Raw genomic sequence first — 21,565 nt, 5'->3', positions numbered from 1 at the left:
TCCACAGTCTTTGATATACCAGTCGTGGCTCCACAGTCCTTGATATACCAGTTGTGGCTCCACAGTCTTTGATATACCAGTCGTGGCTCCACAGTCCTTGATATACCAGTCGTGTCCACAGTCTTTGATATACCAGTTGTGGCTCCACAGTCTTTGATATACCAGTCGTGGCTCCACAGTCCTTGATATACCAGTCGTGGCTCCACAGTCTTTGATATACCAGTTGTGGCTCCACAGTCTTTGATATACCAGTCGTGGCTCCACAGTCCTTGATATACCAGTTGTGGCTCCACAGTCTTTGATATACCAGTCGTGGCTCCACAGTCCTTGATACACCAGTCGTAGCTCCACAGTCTTTGATATACCAGTTGTGGCTCCACAGTCTTTGATATACCAGTCGTGGCTCCACAGTCCTTGATATACCAGTCGTGGCTCCACAGTCTTTGATATACCAGTTGTGGCTCCACAGTCTTTGATATACCAGCCGTGGCTCCACAGTCTTTGATATACCAGTCGTGGCTCCACAGTCTTTGATATACCAGTTGTGGCACACTGGTTGGACCGGATATAAATCCAGTGGGTCCACTGAGGCGATTGGATCCCATGACCAAATGACCTCAAGCGACCGCTCTACCGACTGACCACGGTAAAATGAATTGCATGCACCCAACACGAGTACCAGTGAGGTGTATGATATGACTGTCAGGAGTTTGATGGAGAAGCACACAAACAAGGTTATTGTGTTTAACGAATCCACTAGAGGCTAAGGGCACACTGATATATTAATCATCGGCTGTTGGATGTCAAACAATTGATAATTTGATATATAGTCAGAGATGGGGTGGACGGGCCCAATGGACTCGTGCCTAAAACCAGTCATTTGGTTACTGTCTGGATCCGAACATCGAACATAACCTCGAGGATAAACAGCACATTGACCCGAGTCACCAGTATTATTAAATGTATGTAACATTGTTCCGAGTAACAGTTGTGAGTAATGTAAATTCTCCCTTTCTCCTCTTCATCTTGTATGTAACATTGTTCCGAGTAACAGTTGTGAGTAATGTAAATTCTCCCTCTTCTCCCCTTCATCTTGTATGTAACATTGTTCCGAGTAACAGTTGTGAGTAATGTAAATTCTCCCTCTTCTCCCCTTCATCTTGTATGTAACATTGTTCCGAGTAACAGTTGTGAGTAATGTAAATTCTCCCATGCATGAACCGTTTGGAAATAAGCACGTTAAATACTAAGTATCAGACACGGCGGGGAAAAGTAGACATGGGGACAGGTGCTGATCGAAATCGAGGGCGCAAAGCAAAGTTTCTAGGGGTCCGGGGTTATACACCCCCTTAACATTTTGAAAGTTAGATGTCCTGAAATGCAATTTCTTGCATTCTACAATCAAAATCCATCTCTGTCTTAAGATTTAATACTATTAATATTTTTTTAATTCACAATTATTGGAGGGGCAAGAGGCCCCCCCCCCCCCCCCCCCCCCCCCCAGTCCTCCCTGCTTTGCCGTGCCCGAGTATACTTATAGCCGGAGTATAAAATCTGCCGTTCGAGAACTAGACGGACATTAGGACGGTTAGTGTTACTACTGAGTACGTTAAATGGCCACAGTTCCAGATTAGACCAGACATGGAGGATGGATATAGCTCAGTCGGTAGAGTGGTGTCGTTAAACAAAAACATGTTTTAACGTTTAAACCAGCCAACCCACCCTACCCTATGAACTTGGTTCGCCATAATCCCCATCCCCATCATACACACACACACCTACCCCCACCCGACATACATTCCTGCACATGCGCCAGCAGAAAAGCTGAAGAATAATAAAATTAATGGTAGGGCCTACACCTGTTACTACACATATATATGTAAGTTAATTGTCAGTGAATGATCCCTTGCTGCTAATCGGAAAGAGTTACTCATAGAGTGGCGACAGCGGGTTTCCTCTACCAATAATATCTGTGTGGCCCTTAAGGTTGCACTATACCAATTAATTTCCGGCTGGGTCGAAGTTCGAGGTGTACCGAACTTTTGATAGAGAAGTTAACACCACAAGTCCTGTGATTGGTTATAAATGTGAGTGTGTTGGTTGTAAAAAAAATGTGTTTCATCTGGGCTAAAAATGTATGCAATTTTATTTGATGTAGTACCACCGTGTCAAGTAGCCTTGTGCTTGGAACATGTATGGGGTACCTGTAAAAAAAAGTACTAAAATTTTGTGCGAAACTAGGGGTGTTGCAGAAACATCTGGTTATACCGAAAATGAGCCATGAAAGGTACCATTTTCTGCAGTTAATACTTTGAGGTAGGGGTTGTAGTACTGATATTTATGGGTCACAGTTTGGTTGATATATTGCATATAGTGTTTTTAAACACAAACGTTAACATGGTCGCCTATGGGATTTGAATTGGTATAGTCCAACCTTAACCATATGTCCGACGCCATAAAACCGTACATAAAATGTGTTTAGTGCGTCGTTAAATAAACTATATCTTTCCTTCCTGTCAGTGACATCTAAAAATAGACAGTCCGGATGACGCCATAGGCTCGCCGCCAATCTTTACCATGGCGCATGCATACAAGGGTTATCTATGACTAAATGAGATTACCACGTAATAATAACACTCCCACATACTTTTACCAGCTTCATCGGCTGTACTTAATACAGCACAAAATACCAACCAGAGGCCGGCTATCAAAGGTGTTCCAGAGGTCTTTCACGTCAGGTCTAGTATCAAGTCTGATACAGCACGTGCTTATAAAGCGAAGGATGGTCAGACAGACAGACAGACAGACACAGATAAAAAGACAGACAGACAGAGACGGACGGACCAAAAAGACACCTGCAGTCCACTAGATGGATTTGAGCACACCACCATGGATTAGTGAATGTGTAACGACATCCTAGCACGAAATATAGGCCGACATCGGCTGTGAGGTGACAACGTCACCTGTCTGCAGCCGTCTACGATAACTTTTCCATCTAGGAGCCAGATGGCGCCTATACTGGAGTCAATATGTGATAAAAAAAAAAAAAAAAAAAAAAAAAAACACTTTACCACCAAAACATTGCTACAAAAGCTTTAGGTTTTTTTTTTTTAAATTGTTTCTGGTACTCTTGAACATGGGGAATAACATATCAAAAATCTATCAAAATCTGACTACAAAAAAGCTATTAAAACCTCAAGGTCATCGTACAATGTGGCTGAAATAACAAAAGTAATAGCTTTTTCCCCTTAATTTTTATGATATGCAGGATAAAGATAATAACTCATTAATGACGTGGATATCTGCTTTATCCTGTGAAGGTAAGAATGGGAAATGTTTCATTCGGCCTGCAGCAGATATCCGACGTCATTAACTAGATATTCTCTATAATATATTCCAGACACCATACGATGCTATTTGTTGGAAAAGGTACTCGCAGAAAGGTGGCAGCGATTGGTCAGTCAATTATTCAAGTTGTTAGTCCAAGTGCTGTTGTAGTGCCATTACATATAAGACTTGCTGCCCAGATTCACCATTTATATCGATCTAGATTCCTTATAGACATTCTTTCTGAAATGTGGTTTATCTCCTCCAATAGTGAAATGCAACCGTTTGAAAAGAATGCCGCTAATTATGTTGCCCCATATGTTTAACGCATTCCTCTCTAAGAATGTATGTCAAATTGACCTAATGCTTGGCATTCAACAGCTGATGATTAATCAATGTGCTCTAGTGGTGTTGTTAAACAAAAACAAACTTTAACATGGTAATTTTCTACACAGATATCAAGCTGACTAAGATATGTGTTCCCCACTAAACATGAATAAATGCATTGTATTCATCTGCTAAACACTGGATTTTTTTTTTTTTAATTCTTTTCTTTCCTGCCCCGAGTCAGACCACCGATCCTATCGGAGGCCGGACTCAGGGTAGGCGTGCTCGAAACCATAGAGGTATATGAGCACGTTAAAACCGTATCTAAGTGTAAGTATAACTGGATTTTTGGGGGCAATTCGAATTTCGGTTGGGGTGTAATTGGGGTGTACCCCCAGCATCCTTCCCTTATAATGCAACCTGAATCGTTCTAAGTAGCCACCTGTCCAAATGAAGCCACATCCCTAACAGTGTAGACACCTACTTAAAATAGGGGCTGGACGTAGCCCAGAGGTACAGTACCCGTCCAATGCACAGTCGGTCTGAGATCAATCCCCGTCGGTGGGCCCATTGGGCTATTTCTCGTTCCAGCCAGTACACCACGACTGGTATATCAAAGGCTGTGGTATGTACTACCCTGTCTATGGGATGGTGCATATAAAAGATCCCTTGCTGCTAATTGGAAAGAGTAGCCCATGAAGTGTCGACAGTGGGTTTTCTCTCTCAGTATCTGTGTGGTCCTTAACCATATGTCTGATGCCATATAACTGTAAATAAAATGTGTTGAGTGCATCGTTAAATAAAACATGTCTTTCGTACTTAAATTAGGTGCCATGAAGGTGATCGCAATAGATTGAAGGTTGCATTGTACCGAAAAAGAAAGTTCTGTGTCAAATAGTCGTGAAGTAAAAACAGCTCTGACATTGATTACTTCTGGAAATATCCAGTGTCAATAAATAAATAAATAAATAAATAGACTTTCATTTGTTATAAACATGCTATGCAGTATACACACCAAAGGTTAAAATTGGTGCAGGCTATCCCCAGAGGTAGAACTGTGAGTTTCAGCCAATATGATTGTTAATTGCTATTAAAAACATTAATCAAACTTTTAAATCATGTGACCCCCCCCTCCCCCCCAATTATCTTGCATGTGGATTACTTGTGAAGTGTCACTTGTGTTATCGCGTTATCGGTGTACTGGCTGAGTGTGTTGATACGCTGCTTATATCAGTTTTATTAGTAAACGTTAACACTATCAGCAACAGCAATTGATTTGCTACATTGAAACCTCAAAGAAAAACAAAATACGACCCAGTCTTTATAGACTTCTATACTAACGTCGCAACTCACAAGAAAAAAGTATTACAGACTGAAGAACTGTGCTATCACAAAGAGAAATTTTTTAGTTCGCTAACACACTGTACTGTAATTTTAACAGACTTACTATGTGGTGCATAATATAACTCTAACTCTAACTCTAACTCTAACTTTAACTGTTCTTTTGTCCTGGCTGTTGTTAGTTGTTTTTGTGTTGTTATTTTTTTTTTTTTTTTTTTAAAGCTGTTTTTTAAAGTTTGGAAGGTGGTGTTGTCCTTTATGAAGATTTTTTTTAATTGATTTTTTATTTTATTTTAACCAATCAGGGTGACATATGATCAAGCCACTGTCTTTATTGTTTATTTAGATAGGGGATGGGGTCTGTGTCTGTGTTTATTTAAATAAGGGAGGGGGTCTGTGTCTGTGTTTATTTACATAGGGGAGGGGGTTTGTGTCTGTGTTTATTTAGATAAGGGAGGGGGTCTGTGTCTGTGTTTATTTAGACAGGGGAGGGGGTCTGTGTCTGTGTTTATTTAGATAGGGGAGGGGGTCTGTGTCTGTGTTTATTTAGATAGGGGAGGGGGTCTGTGTCTGTGTTTATTTAGATAGGGGAGGGGGTCTGTGTCTGTGTTTATTTAGATAGGGGAGGGGGGTGGGGGGTCTGTGTCTGTGTTTTTTATTTATTTACAGTAAAACTTCTCTAAACTGGACACCCTCATGGCCATGTAAAAAGTCTGGTTTTGAGGGATATCCGGTTTACAGAGGGTCTGGTTTTGAGGGATATCCGGTTTACAGAGGGTCCGGTTTACAGAGGGATATCCGGTTTACAGAGGGTCTGGTTTTGAGAGGTTTCACTTTATTTGTTTTGTTGATTCTTTATAAACCAATCTTGGTGACGTGGTTAATCCACCGACTTTAAGGCTAGTAGGTAATGGGTTCAACTCTTGGTACCAGCTCGTAATAAAAGTGACATTTAACGACTCACTGGGATTGAGTTAATCAACATAAACCTCGAGCACCCCATGGACTTCTCTCTCCCGAACTGCTCTAGTGTTGGTGTAATAATAATAACATGCTCCCTCTGGCTAGTGTACCAGTTCCGACCCAGAGTGAGTTTTAATGACTCATCACGTATGTGTAAGACCACTACACCGACTTCTTTCTCACTAACAACTAACCCACTGTTCTGGACCGAGTCCAGATAGATGAGGTGTGTGCCCTGGAGAGCGTACTTGAACCTTAAGCATGAAGATATGTGATATAAAAATGAAATACCTTGTGCCGGGAGTACAGGTGTGTTGAAACTGTCAGCTTTCTGAACGGGGAGGTCTCCCTGAGCTCCCAGTTCCTGCCATGACGCTCCCTGTGACTCGCTGACATGCCTCATCAGCTCTTTGAAGTACGTCTCCTGTGGCAGGAGGGACAACTCCGCTGTTGAAAGAAATAAAGACGACATCTTCAGTCCTTAATGTTTGACGCCAGCAATTGCTCACACTCGCATGTCCTCGCGCAAAACAATTTCCAGGTGAGCAAAAAACAGCTCGCCTCGTCACACCCCGATATCGTTAATATATTTACTCAAAAGTACTGTGAATTGTTACACTGCTCTCCTACATAATTTCAGGAGAGCAGATTCTTGCTCACCATCGATTTTCAACCCATGAGCACTGCATCTTTATACTTCAGCATGTCAAGTTATTTAAATCTTCAAGTTTGTTTTGTTTAACAACACCACTAGAGCACATTGATTAAGTAAACATCGGCTATTGGATGTGAAACATTTGGCAATTCTGACTTGTAGTCATCAGAGGAAACCCGCTACATTTTTCCTAATGCAGCAAGGGATCTTTTATATGCACTTCCACACAGACAGAAAATTGCATACCACGGCCTTTGACCAGTTGTGGTGCACTGGTTGGAATGATAAAAAAAAAAAATAAGTTGAATGGATCCACCAAGGTGGTTTGATCCTGCGACGCAAACACCTCAAGCGAGCACTCAACCAACTGAGTTAAATCCAGCCCCTCAAATCTTCAAATTCATTTTACTATTTTAGTGGAATGACGTGGGAAGCCAGGCATTAATTCTGTCAGGAAATATTTAAGGGTACCTGATAAAAACAAAAGAGCCCATAATGAGTGCCTCTAGTAGGTGATTGAAATCTGAAACTGGACGCTGCATTTCACGTACATTGACCAATTTTAAACAGTAGATCTCTAACTATAATTATTCTTTCTAAAAGTTATCAAAATGTATCCATTAAAACTCCTCTGGCAGAAAACCTGGAAGCAATCTCTGATTGGGACATTTTAATCTGGAAGTAGGCTAACTATTGAAAGTGAAAACCAGTTCTAGACCTTGCTCTGATTTAAACTATCGGTGAACAAAGAAAACTCCATTTTTCTATTAAAACTTAAAGGACAAAAAAAAACACCTAAAAAAAGATTTTGTTACAAGCAGATTCATTGTAAGACTTAGTTTTTGAGAACTATAACATGAAGACTAAAACAAACTTTAACTTGTTCATGTTCTGTATTGTTGTGTTGCAGGGTTCAACTTTTAACACAGCAACAACACACTAGAGCACATTGATTTATGAATCAGCTAGTGGATGTCAGACATTTGGTAATTCTGACATATTGTCTCAGAGAGTAAACCTGCTAAACTGTCAATTACATATTTGACAGGCCCCTAATAAAATATAATATTGGAATATTTGACCGGCCCCTAATAAAATATAATATTGGAATATTTGATTGGCCCCTAATAAAATATATTTGAATATTTGACCGGCCCCTAATAAAATATAATATTTGACCGGCCCCTAATAAAATATAACATTTTAATATTTGACCGGCCCCTAATAAAATATAATATTTGAATATTTGACCGGCCCCTAATAAAATATATTTTAATATTTGACCGGCCCCTTATAAAATATAATATTTTAATATTTGACCAGACCCTAATAAAATATAATATTTTAATATTTGACCGGCCCCTAGTTATACGGTTACCATTTCTCTCCCTCAGCTTCTCCTCCAGGTATTCCGCTGCGAACTGGTAAATGTTTTCCGGCTGCCCGCTGATGATCCTACGAGCCAGTCGCTGCAAATAGTACTGGAAGCCCAGCGGAAGTTTGCGTCTCCAGTATGCATGTTGTTTGGACATGCTGGTTTTGTCACCGGTCAGTTAATGTGAGACATCCGTATATGCTGGGAATGCCACTTTAAATAAAAACACACAAAAATGGCTTGTTAGAAAGTTTTTTTCGTTTTTTTTTTTAACGGCATCGATCACTACAGCACATTGGTTTATTAATCATCGGCTATTTGATGACAAATATTTGGCCTTTAATGAAAAAACCCTGACATAATTATACATGTATAGCCTTAGAGAGGAAACCTGTTACATTCTTTGGTTTGTCAAAAATAAACTTATGTAATCATAAGAACAGACAAAATGTTATATTTCAATATTCCATGGATCAAACAAAACAGCCTGTGATACAAGTAACAGTGGGTCGACAGGTCTTAATTCTGCCAACAAATAACTTGAGGGTACGAAATAAAAACAAAACAGATCCTAAAGTTCCCCCACTAGGTGGTTATGTGTTTGAAATGTTTTCAAATTGGACGCTGCACTTCATGTGCTTTGTCAGATCATAAGCAGCACTTCTCTTACTAGCAAGATTCTATCTGAAAATTAAAAAAATATATTATTAATTTCTAATTTTACTCTCTTTACCCTCTAACAAAAACCCTAGTCGAGATAAACAACAATGGTTGTTGGTGAAAATTATGTTACACCAGTGATCAAGCTTAACTGCAGCACTAACAGCTATATACAACTAGCCACAGGTCAGGGGCTTTACAGGATGGTCATTGGATAAGAAAGAAATGTTTTATTTAACAACGCACTCAACACATTTTATTTACGGTTATATGGCGTCAGACATATGGTTAAGGACCACACAGATTTTGAGAGGAAACCCGCTGTCGCCACTACATGGGCTATTCTTTCCGATTAGCAGCAAGGGATCTTTTATTTGTGCTTCCCACAGGCAGGATAGCGCAAACCATGGCCTTTGTTGAACCAGTTATGGATCACTGGTCGGTACAAGTGGTTTACACCTACCCATTGAGCCTTGCGGAGCACTCACTCAGGGTTTGGAGTTGGTATCTGGATTAAAAATCCCATGCCTCGACTGGGATCCGAACCCAGTACCTACCAGCCTGTAGACCGATGGCCTACCACGACGCCACCGAGGCCGGTGTAATTGGATAAAGGGATAATGTTTGGTTTTAATTTTGTGCTTATTTGTTAAGAACATTACTGCTTTCAAATTGCCACAGGTGAACATGTTTACCAAATGTTTACCTTGATGGTGTAGTGGTTAAGCCATGGAAGTCAGGGTGGGACGTGGCCCAGTGGTAAAGCACTCGCCTGATACGCGGTTGGTCTGGGATCGATCCCCGTCGGTGGGCCCATTGAGCTATTTCTCGCTCCACCCAGTGCAGCACGACTGGTATATCAAAGGCTGTGGTATGTGTTATCCTGTCTGTGGGATGGTGCATATAAAAGATCCCTTGCTGCTAATCGAAAAGAGTAGTCAATGAAGTGGCGACAGCGGGTTTCCTCTCTCAATATCTGTGGTCCTTAACCATATGTCTGACACCATATAACCATAAATAAAATGCGTTGAGTGTGTTGTTAAATAAAACATTTGTTCTTCTTTTTTTCCATTAGACTTAAGGCTGAAAGATACTGGGTTCACATCCTGGTACCGGCTTCCACACAGTTTAACAACTCAGCGAGTATGTGTCAGGCTACCGCACCGACTTCCCTCTCACTAACAAAGTTCTATCTCACTGTCCAGGACAGACAGCCCAGATAGCTGAGGTGTGTGCCCAGGACAGACAGCCCAGATAGCTGAGGTGTGTGCCCTGGACAGACAGCCCAGATAGCTGAGGTGTGTGTGCCCTGGACAGACAGCCCAGATAGCTGAGGTGTGTGCCCAGGACAGACAGCCCAGATAGCTGAGGTGTGTGCCCAGGACAGACAGCCCAGATAGCTGAGGTGTGTGCCCTGGACAGACAGCCCAGATAGCTGAGGTGTGTGTGCCCTGGACAGACAGCCCAGATAGCTGAGGTGTGTGCCCAGGACAGACAGCCCAGACAGCTGAGGTGTGTGCCCAGGACAGACAGCCCAGATAGCTGAGGTGTGTGCCCAGGACAGACAGCCCAGATAGCTGAGGTGTGTGCCCTGGACAGACAGCCCAGATAGCTGAGGTGTGTGCCCAGAACAGACAGCCCAGATAGCTGAGGTGTGTGCCCAGGACAGACAGCCCAGACAGCTGAGGTGTGTGCCCAGGACAGACAGCCCAGACAGCTGAGGTGTGTGCCCAGGACAGACAGCCCAGACAGCTGAGGTGTGTGCCCAGGACAGACAGCCCAGACAGCTGAGGTGTGTGCCCAGGACAGACAGCCCAGACAGCTGAGGTGTGTGCCCAGGACAGACAGACAGCCCAGATAGCTGAGGTGTGTGCCCAGGACAGACAGCCCAGATAGCTGAGGTGTGTGCCCTGGACAGACAGCCCAGATAGCTGAGGTGTGTGCCCAGGACAGACAGCCCAGATAGCTGAGGTGTGTGCCCAGGACAGACAGACAGCCCAGATAGCTGAGGTGTGTGCCCAGGACAGACAGCCCAGACAGCTGAGGTGTGTGCCCAGGACAGACAGCCCAGACAGCTGAGGTGTGTGCCCAGGACAGACAGCCCAGATAGCTGAGGTGTGTGCCCAGGACAGCGATGCATGCTTCAACTTTAATTGGATATAAGCATGGAACTAACTATAAATTAATTAATTTTTTGTTTTCATGCACACATAATGAACACAAATCCCTATTCAATACTGTTGAAGGCTTAGTTTTTAAATAAGGCGAAATAAAAAAGAGAGTTGGTGATCATCCTTTTGATCACACAAATCGGGGGGGGGGGGGGGGGGGGGTCGTTTTTTTTCTGTGAAAAACTTTATAAAACCCTGGAGACCATTTTGTTTGCGGGAGTAGCAGCCAACAGCGCATGCGCCTGGATGTTGTAGTTCCTTCACTGGCCGCCAGATGGACCTGGTGATGGTTTAACCCATTACGGTGCTTACGAAAGTTGAATTGCTGCTATCTCGACGCATTTTTAACAGTTTTTAACCAAATAAATTCAGGGGCGGGCGCATTTTTCAGATATGGACGGGGACGATCACCAACTCTCTTTTTTTATTTGGCCTAATACTTAACCTGACCTATCACCAATGGCATTCCCTCATATTATAGAACACAACTAGGCCTACTGGATGATTTATGATTCAACTATAGTAATGTGACTATCTGCAGGCCCGTAGGGACACACACACACACACACACACACACTGAAGGACGAGCATATGTCATACTCAATATAAATAAATATGAAAATCTGCCTTGTACCCCCCCCCCCCCACCTCCCCCACACACTAGCGCCTGATCCCTCCTGATCTGCCCTGAAACGCAAGTTGCACGTGAGGTATCGAATGACAAGTGTGAACCTTAATATAGCTGAACCGCTATATTAAAGAGTATCTAGGCATGTCCCATTGAAACCACAGGTTTTATCAACTTTAAACAATACTGACACAGTGCCTTTAAAGTTTAACACACTGAAATTAAGAAAAATAACTTTTGAAATTCCCGCGCTGTCCGTCCCACTCACCAATTGTCAAGAAAGGTTATTTTATTATTTTAGATATCCTTATAAAGTATTGATCGGTAAACAATTTATAATGAAGTATAAAATTAAGATTATGAAACAAAACCTGTTTTCCTAATTTTTGTTTACACCGTTTCCTGGGAAAATGAACGTTATGTGGTGACGTCACCTCATAAATATTAGTTTCGGAGTAAATAGAATAAAAATTAAAAGGTTCTAATTAAATAGTAAATTTAATTTATCTATAATTTATTGACGTCTGATTTGTTTATCAACATCAGATATCTAAACCTAAAACGTGTAATATTTTATTTAATTATTGTATATTTTAAGCCTATAAAAACCCAACAAATAATAATATCGTTCGCTACAAAAATGGCTGCTTCCATAAACAAGTGGTTGCTAGTCATTCTGATACACGAGAAGTAGTTTAGAAAATCCATATCTGTAGGTATGACGGAAACGTAGTGATATAGAAGTGTTTATTGTGTTTGTTTTGTCAAAACTGAGATATGAGGCCGAATATATTTTTAGTACAGTGTGATTCCCGTGATCATTTCCTGTACGAAACTTTGCAGTTCACGAGTCGAATGCCTAACGACGAGTGACGTTTCGCCCTCTGGCCACTTGATGCTTGTCAGGTCGCCCCCTCAAACCTATGTTATTGTTATCCCCCACCCCAAGAAAATACAAGTTCGCCCAAAAAACGAATTTGCAATTTGTTCCCATTCTCGGTTCGTTTGACACACTGTAAGAAGAACTAAGATTTATTTGCAATATTTCGTGGGTGATAATTTTCAAGAAAGATTGTAGTTTATACTTGTTGGTTAATTACTAGACAATTGGCCACGTTAATTAATCCCATTATTATGAGAAAGGACACTGGCATGAGTTCGACCTGTACTCCATTTCAGTGGCTAGTGTAAGTGTTAGTTACCTTAAAGTTAGGCTTTGGGTTTGTCTTAGAGACATTGATATAGAGGGTACTACGGGTCAAACACTTTCCATTAGGGTAGACTGATAAATATTTCGGGAGGAATCGATATATACATGTTGTTTCGGCAAATTGACATATAGTTGGGGCCAGAGTGGTCATACTTTAGGAAAACTAGAATCGGGATGAAATGTCTGATACTGATAATTATCACACCAAATAGTCGCAGTATAAAATGTGCGGAGATATCATTCAAGAAACATTCGTTTTCTTTTATTAATTTCATAATTCAAATTTGTTAATATGAGTTTGTTACATGTATAAATTCTTGGATTGGTCCAAATGGTACCATTAAACATGACAAAAAAGAAAAGAAAAGAAAAATGGCATCGCAACCTACAATCTTCACTTCTTGTCTATCTGACTACTTGTTTTTAATTTTTTTTATTATTTTGTCTGCCATATAAAATTTGTAATTGTCAAATGTAGAAAGAGACCTTAATAAGTTAATATAGGCATCGTCTGTTGGTCAGTCCCCAACGCTAATATAAACATCAATAAATATTGTTTAAAAAAACCTCTCCAAGGTTTGGCAAAATTGTTTTTTAAAAAAGGCAAATTTGATCATTTCCGCTGTTTTCTATATTGTTCAAATTAATAAATTAAACGTTTACTTCATTTGTTAATGTTGAATCATTAAATGTTAATAAAGTTCTGTTCACTGATTTAATAAGCCAGGGTTCCTGCCAGAGGGTAAAACGGCTATGGTGCCATACCCAAATGCTTTGGCAGATTTAATTTTTTTAACTTAACCTTTTGACAAAATTAATTACTCTTTATCATCACTGTATGATTTTCTTAACCCTAAGCCTAAACTTAACCCATTTTCTTTATAGGGGAGGTCCCCCATACCCCGTTGACTTTTGTTGCCTTCAATTCCATAGCACCATACCCAAAAATGTCTTTCTGACAGAAATACTGTAAGCAGAGATGTTTTTTAAAACGTTGTTTGTCATATAAGAATGTGAGAATTCTCTTAGTTGGCTACTCACTGAAAAAACCCGAGAATGGGGATTCCCCTTGTACTGTGTATTGATTTCCCAACGATTGAGTGGTATTTTAGAGGCATGGGGGGGGGGGGGGGGGGCAGGTGCCCAGGCCCCCTTAACTTTTGTGACAGTTATAATTTTATAATATATTAATTTTTATTTTTTTTACGCTCTCTTCCAAACATGCCCCAAAGTTCCCTTGGCATTCTGCCTCATGTCATTGGGCCTCCCCCCCCCCCCCCCTCCACACACACACTAAATAATTTTTTTGGATCTGCCACTGTTTTATATTGATGAAATAGTTATAAACACATGGAATTCTAACAAATATTTCATGTTCATGGAAATATATAAACCACATAAGTGCTGTACCCCAGGGAACATTTTGTTCTGTATCGCATCATGATTCGCTACACAAATTTCAGAGAGAGCTACACAATTTTATTATGTTAAATATTGGTTGCAACTCAGTTCTCAACTGGTTACCAACTGTCGCTTAACAAAATTTTAAAAACAAAATATTCCCTGTACAGGTAATTATAATACATAGAGAATGACTGGTTACTGTCTTAAGATATTGGCTTTATCCTGCAAAGGTTAGAACGGCAAATGCAGCAAGGCTCTACCGAGCTGCATTCACGATTCGACCTGAGCAGGATAAAGATGATATCTTAAGACAGTAACCAGTTATTTCTTTTATCCTTCAATCCTATGGGAATAATAGGAAAATAATTATTTATTCCATTTCTGTGTATACAAATAGAGTATCGTCAACCTAGCAAGGTTTTTATGGTAAAATGTTGTACAAGGTACATGACGATATTTTTTGTAAGACGTTTCTAAACTCTAATTCATAAATAAATATACAAGTATTGTATTGTTATTGCAAAAGTAAAAGTTATTTGTATTTACTGTACTTAAACAAATGTTTATTGATAATCTAGTCTGAAATAATCGAGTCAAGTCGAGTCAGTGACCAAAAACATAGAGATTTATCTAGTCATCATATCTTGCCAATGTATACAGTGATTGCAGGATAAATGTACAATAATGTGTGTGAACGGCTTCATGCTATAAGCGTTTCATAGAGTGTATAAAGTAGTTCTGTGGTTGATAAATGTACAATAACGTGTGAACGGCTTCATGCTATAAGTGTTTCATAGAGTGTGTAAAGTAGTTCTGTGGTTGATAAATGTACAATAACGTGTGTGAACGGCTTCATGCTATAAGCGTTTCATAGAGTGTGTAAAGTAGTTCTGTGGTTGATAAATGTACAATAACGTGTGTAAACGGCTTCATGCTATAAGCGTTTCATAGAGTGTCTAAAGTAGTTCTGTGGTTGATAAATGTACAATAACGTGTGAGAACGGCTTCATGCTATAAGCGTTTCATAGAGTGCAAATAGTTCTGTGGTTGATAAATGTACAATACTGTGAGTGAACGGCTTCATGCTATAAGCGTCTCATAGAGTGTGTAAAGTAGTTCTGTGGTTGATAAATGTACAATACTGTGTGTGAACGGCTTCATGCTATAAGCGTCTCATAGAGTGTGTAAAGTAGTTCTGTGGTTGATAAATGTACAATAACGTGTGAACGGCTTCATGCTATAAGCGTCTCATAGAGTGTGTAAAGTAGTTCTGTGGTTGATAAATGTACAATAACGTGTGTGAACCGCTTCATGCTATAAGCGTCTCATAGAGTGTGTAAAGTAGTTCTGTGGTTGATAAATGTACAATAACGTGTGTGAACGGCTTCATGCTGTAAGCGTCTCATAGAGTGTGTAAAGTAGTTCTGTGGTTGATAAATGTACAATAACGTGTGTGAACGGCTTCATGCTGTAAGCGTCTCATAGAGTGTGTAAAGTAGTTCTGTGGTTGATAAATGTACAATAACGTGTGTGAACGGCTTCATGCTGTAAGCGTCTCATAGAGTGTGTAAAGTAGTTCTGTGGTTGATAAATGTACAATAACGTGTGTGAACGGCTTCATGCTATAAGCGTCTCATAGAGTGTGTAAAGTAGTTCTGTGGTTGACAAATGTACAATAATGTGTGAACGGCTTCATGCTGTAAGCGTCTCATCGAGTGTGTAAAGTAGTTCTGTGGTTGATAAATGTACAATAACGCGTGTGAACGGCTTCATGCTGTAAGCGTCTCATCGAGTGTGTAAAGTAGTTCTGTGGTTGATAAATGTACAATAACGCGTGTGAACGGCTTCATGCTGTAAGCGTCTCATAGAGTGTGTAAAGTAGTTCTGTGGTTGATAAATGTACAATAACGCGTGTGAACGGCTTCATGCTGTAAGCGTCTCATAGAGTGTGTAAAGTAGTTCTGTGGTTGATAAATGTACAATAACGTGTGTGAACGGCTTCATGCTGTAAGCGTCTCATAGAGTGTGTAAAGTAGTTCTGTGGTTGAGAAATGTACAATAACGTGTGTGAACGGCTTCATGCTGTAAGCGTCTCATAGAGTGTGTAAAGTAGTTCTGTGGTTGACAAATGTACAATAACGTGTGTGAACGGCTTCATGCTGTAAGCGTCTCATAGAGTGTGTAAAGTAGTTCTGTGGTTGACAAATGTACAATAACGTGTGTGAACGGCTTCATGCTGTAAGCGTCTCATAGAGTGTGTAAAGTAGTTCTGTGGTTGACAAATGTACAATAATGTGTGAATGGCTTCATGCTGTAAGTGTCTCATCGAGTGTGTAAAGTAGTTCTGTGGTTGATAAATGTACAATAACACGTGTGAACGGCTTCATGCTGTAAGCGTCTCATCGAGTGTGTAAAGTAGTTCTGTGGTTGATAAATGTACAATAACGTGTGTGAACGGCTTCATGCTGTAAGCGTCTCATCGAGTGTGTAAAGTAGTTCTGTGGTTGATAAATGTACAATAACGTGTGTGAACGGCTTCATGCTGTAAGCGTCTCATAGAGTGTGTAAAGTAGTTCTGTGGTTGATAAATGTACAATAACGTGTGTGAACGGCTTCATGCTGTAAGCGTCTCATAGAGTGCGTAAAGTAGTTCTGTGGTTGATAAATGTACAATAACGTGTGTGAACGGCTTCATGCTGTAAGCGTCTCATAGAGTGCGTAAAGTAGTTCTGTGGTGATAAATGTACAATAACGTGTGTGAACCGCTTCATGCTGTAAGCGTCTCATAGAGTGTGTAAAGTAGTTCTGTGGTTGATAAATGCTTGTACCTCCATGAACATCACAAGTTATCACGATCAGTTCTTATATATTTTGTTTACAGTTCAAGCATTGTGCCATGGGCAATATCCAGCTGGGCTTTCTTTCCACAAGATACAGCGTTTTCTTCTCTCTCTCTCTCTTTTTTTTTTGGGGGGGGGGGGGGGGGGGGATGGGTGTTAGATTTGGATCACATTTGATGATAGATGCTACCTACTTGTAAATTAATAGTGATAAAAGACTGTTTAACTCTTGCATGTCCCTGACTATACTACTTACTCTGTTTAGCCTTTGTAACACAAAGTGAGGCAGAATCTACATGTAGCTCCATCAGTGAGTACAGCGCGCCCCTGTGGAGCGTTCGTTGTGTCACTGACTCTATACTACTAGATTACTCTGTTTAGCCTTTGTAACACAAAGTGAGGTAGAATCTACATGTAGCTCCATCAGTGAGTACAGCGCGCCCCTGTGGAGCGTTCGTTGTGTCACTGACTCTATACTACTAGATTACTCTGTTTAGCCTTTGTAACACAAAGTGAGGTAGAATCTACATGTAGCTCCATCAGTGAGTACAGCGCACCCCTGTGGAGCGTTCGTTGTGTCACTGACTCTATACTACTAGATTACATGTAGCTCCATCAGTGAGTACAGCGCACCCCTGTGGAGCGTTCGTTGTGTCACTGACTCTATACTACTAGATTACATGTAGCTCCATCAGTGAGTACAGCGCACCCCTGTGGAGCGTTCGTTGTGTCACTGACTCTATACTACTAGATTACGTGTAGCTCCATCAGTGAGTACAGCACACCCCTGTGGAGCGTTCGTTGTGTCACTGACTCTATACTACTAGATTACGTGTAGCTCCATCAGTGAGTACAGCACACCCCTGTGGAGCGTTCGTTGTGTCACTGACTCTATACTACTAGATTACATGTAGCTCCATCAGTGAGTACAGCACACCCCTGTGGAGCGTTCGTTGTGTCACTGACTCTATACTACTAGATTACATGTAGCTCCATCAGTGAGTACAGCACACCCCTGTGGAGCGTTCGTTGTGTCACTGACTCTATACTACTAGATTACGTGTAGCTCCATCAGTGAGTACAGCACACCCCTGTGGAGTGTTCGTTGTTTCACTGACTCTATACTACTAGATTACATGTAGCTCCATCAGTGAGTACAGCACACCCCTGTGGAGCGTTCGTTGTGTCACTGACTCTATACTACTAGATTACATGTAGCTCCATCAGTGAGTACAGCACACCCCTGTGGAGCGTTCGTTGTGTCACTGACTCTATACTACTAGATTACGTGTAGCTCCATCAGTGAGTACAGCGCACCCCTGTGGAGCGTTCGTTGTGTCACTGACTCTATACTACTAGATTACATGTAGCTCTATCAGTGAGTACAGCACACCCCTGTGGAGCGTTCGTTGTGTCACTGACTCTATACTACTAGATTACATGTAGCTCCATCAGTGAGTACAGCACACCCCTGTGGAGCGTTCGTTGTGTCACTGACTCTATACTACTAGATTACTCTGTTTAGCCTTTGTAACACAAAGTGAGGCAGAATCTACATGTAGCTCCATCAGTGAGTACAGCACACCCCTGTGGAGCGTTCGTTGTGTCACTGACTCTATACTACTAGATTACGTGTAGCTCCATCAGTGAGTACAGCGCACCCCTGTGGAGCGTTCGTTGTGTCACTGACTCTATACTACTAGATTACATGTAGCTCCATCAGTGAGTACAGCACACCCCTGTGGAGCGTTCGTTGTGTCACTGACTCTATACTACTAGATTACATGTAGCTCCATCAGTGAGTACAGCACACCCCTGTGGAGCGTTCGTTGTGTCACTGACTCTATACTACTAGATTACTCTGTTTAGCCTTTGTAACACAAAGTGAGGCAGAATCTACATGTAGCTCCATCAGTGAGTACAGCGCGCCCCTGTGGAGCGTTCGTTGTGTCACTGACTCTATACTACTAGATTACATGTAGCTCCATCAGTGAGTACAGCACACCCCTGTGGAGCGTTCGTTGTGTCACTGACTCTATACTACTAGATTACATGTAGCTCCATCAGTGAGTACAGCGCACCCCTGTGGAGCGTTCGTTGTGTCACTGACTCTATACTACTAGATTACATGTAGCTCCATCAGTGAGTACAGCGCACCCCTGTGGAGCGTTCGTTGTGTCACTGACTCTATACTACTAGATTACATGTAGCTCCATCAGTGAGTACAGCGCACCCCTGTGGAGCGTTCGTTGTGTCACTGACTCTATACTACTAGATTACATGTAGCTCCATCAGTGAGTACAGCACACCCCTGTGGAGCGTTCGTTGTGTCACTGACTCTATACTACTAGATTACATGTAGCTCCATCAGTGAGTACAGCACACCCCTGTGGAGCGTTCGTTGTGTCACTGACTCTATACTACTAGATTACATGTAGCTCCATCAGTGAGTACAGCACACCTCTGTGGAGCGTTCGTTGTGTCACTGACTCTATACTACTAGATTACATGTAGCTCCATCAGTGAGTACAGCACACCCCTGTGGAGCGTTCGTTGTGTCACTGACTCTATACTACTAGATTACGTGTAGCTCCATCAGTGAGTACAGCACACCCCTGTGGAGCGTTCGTTGTGTCACTGACTCTATACTACTAGATTACTCTGTTTAGCCTTTGTAACACAAAGTGAGGCAGAATCTACATGTAGCTCCATCAGTGAGTACAGCACACCCCTGTGGAGCGTTCGTTGTTTCACTGACTCTATACTACTAGATTACATGTAGCTCCATCAGTGAGTACAGCACACCCCTGTGGAGCGTTCGTTGTGTCACTGACTCTATACTACTAGATTACTCTGTTTAGCCTTTGTAACACAAAGTGAGGCAGAATCTACATGTAGCTCCATCAGTGAGTACAGCGCGCCCCTGTGGAGCGTTCGTTGTGTCACTGACTCTATACTACTAGATTACATGTAGCTCCATCAGTGAGTACAGCACACCCCTGTGGAGCGTTCGTTGTGTCACTGACTCTATACTACTAGATTATTCTGTTTAGCCTTTGTAACACAAAGTGAGGTAGAATCTACATGTAGCTCCATCAGTGAGTACAGCGCACCCCTGTGGAGCGTTCGTTGTGTCACTGACTCTATACTACTAGATTACTCTGTTTAGCCTTTGTAACACAAAGTGAGGTAGAATCTACATGTAGCTCCATCAGTGAGTACAGCGCGCCCCTGTGGAGCGTTCGTTGTGTCACTGACTCTATACTACTAGATTACTCTGTTTAGCCTTTGTAACACAAAGTGAGGTAGAATCTACATGTAGCTCCATCAGTGAGTACAGCACACCCCTGTGGAGCGTTCGTTGTGTCACTGACTCTATACTACTAGATTACTCTGTTTAGCCTTTGTAACACAAAGTGAGGTAGAATCTACATGTAGCTCCATCAGTGAGTACAGCGCGTCCCTGTGGAGCGTTCGTTGTGTCACTGACTCTATACTACTAGATTACTCTGTTTAGCCTTTGTAACACAAAGTGAGGCAGAATCTGCATGTAGCTCCATCAGTGAGTATAGTCTGGAGCTTGTCGCGGTAAGACGTGTTTGTGCACACTGCACGTGCTTTCGCAGCTCGACTTGGGGATCCTTCACTTTTGTTGTTTTTATCAGCGAAGTGAAGTTTTCTACTGTGATGTATGCGGCCATTGGAACTGATTGAATGCTGGAACACTTCTCGTTTTGACAGTCTGCACCACCAGGTTGGATTCTTTTTTAGTGAGATTTCTTGCCTCCACGTTATTTCTCCGTCTAACTATTTTGACTTTCTTTTTTCGTTACTCGTATGACGGCCATTCTGCAGAACGCCACGGTTGTTCGCGTTTAGTCTCTACATGTCCGAGCCTGTCCTAGCAGCACTGGAAGATTGACCGCCCCACTCTAAGAAGAAATACGAAGCGCGGTCGGCCCCTACTACTCTTTTCTAGACTTTACTTTGTTTTATTGTGATACCATCTCGTATCCTCCGGACTCGGGCCCGTCCGCATCACTATACCAACCTATGACGACTGGACTATACCCTAGTCTGATTCTCTCTCTCGTTCAAACGGATCCGGCTTCTCAAGATCTGTATTTCAGCACAGCACTACACCTTCAACGTCTATTGACTGTCAATCTAGGGGTTTTCTTAACAGGATGCAACCCATCTCGTCCCTACAAGCTGTGCACCCTAACGGCCTTAACGAGGCCACACATGTGAACATATAGATCGGACTTTAAAAGTTTATGTTGAAATTACTTCTTTTTTTTAATATTATTAAATAGTCCGATCCTCTCTTCTTTCTCTTCTTTATTTTTGGACTGTCCTTCTAAAATGCTCCAAATTATATAAATATTCGACCGAGCAGTCAATTCTTTTTATTTTTGGCTTGTAATTTTTTTTTTTTTTTTTTTTTTTTTATAATTCTATTAACTTTTCTACTAATTGCTATTTTCAAAATTCTGCCCATTTTCAACTCTACACCTCCCCCCCCCCCCCCCCCCCTCCATCTTATCTAATTTCTTTTTGACCACCCGATCTAATCTAGCGACCAAATTTAATGAGTAGAATTTTCTGTATTAATTATATTAATTAGAGATGCGCATCAAAATTTTAAAAACCCACTATTTAAG

The 21,565-nt window shown here is 41.4% G+C and overlaps 2 protein-coding genes across 4 annotated transcripts in view; one reads left to right on the top strand and one right to left on the bottom strand.

The window, feature by feature from the left end:
- Positions 1–11,878, bottom strand: part of LOC121386677 (fibrous sheath CABYR-binding protein-like) — a 58,322-nt gene extending 46,444 nt beyond the window's left edge. Inside the window, exons 1-3 of one of the 2 annotated variants that reach the window (XM_041517665.1) lie at positions 11,819–11,878; positions 7,992–8,201; positions 6,250–6,405 (exon numbers count right to left, since the gene is read on the bottom strand). In XM_041517665.1, the coding sequence (XP_041373599.1) occupies positions 6,250–6,405; positions 7,992–8,145 (310 nt within the window). In that variant the 5' untranslated portion in view covers positions 8,146–8,201; positions 11,819–11,878. Of the gene's footprint in view, positions 1–6,249; positions 6,406–7,991; positions 8,202–11,715 lie in introns of both variants that reach the window. The other variant, XM_041517664.1, reaches the window with a different exon arrangement.
- A 196-nt stretch (positions 11,879–12,074) lies between these two features.
- The window catches only part of LOC121386568 (TLC domain-containing protein 5-like), a 28,516-nt gene continuing 19,025 nt past the window's right edge, over positions 12,075–21,565 (top strand). The window contains exon 1 of one of the 2 annotated variants that reach the window (XM_041517515.1): positions 12,075–12,163. The gene's annotated coding sequence lies outside the window, so the exon portion shown is untranslated. The remainder of the gene's footprint in view (positions 12,164–21,565) is intronic. The other variant, XM_041517516.1, reaches the window with a different exon arrangement.

Source organism: Gigantopelta aegis, chromosome 12 (genome assembly GCF_016097555.1).
Source record: "Gigantopelta aegis isolate Gae_Host chromosome 12, Gae_host_genome, whole genome shotgun sequence".
In the NCBI taxonomy this organism is placed as follows: Eukaryota; Metazoa; Mollusca; class Gastropoda; order Neomphalida; family Peltospiridae; genus Gigantopelta; species Gigantopelta aegis.
Note: the sequence above shows the minus strand (reverse complement) of the source record. Positions and strands in the feature narration are given on the sequence as shown.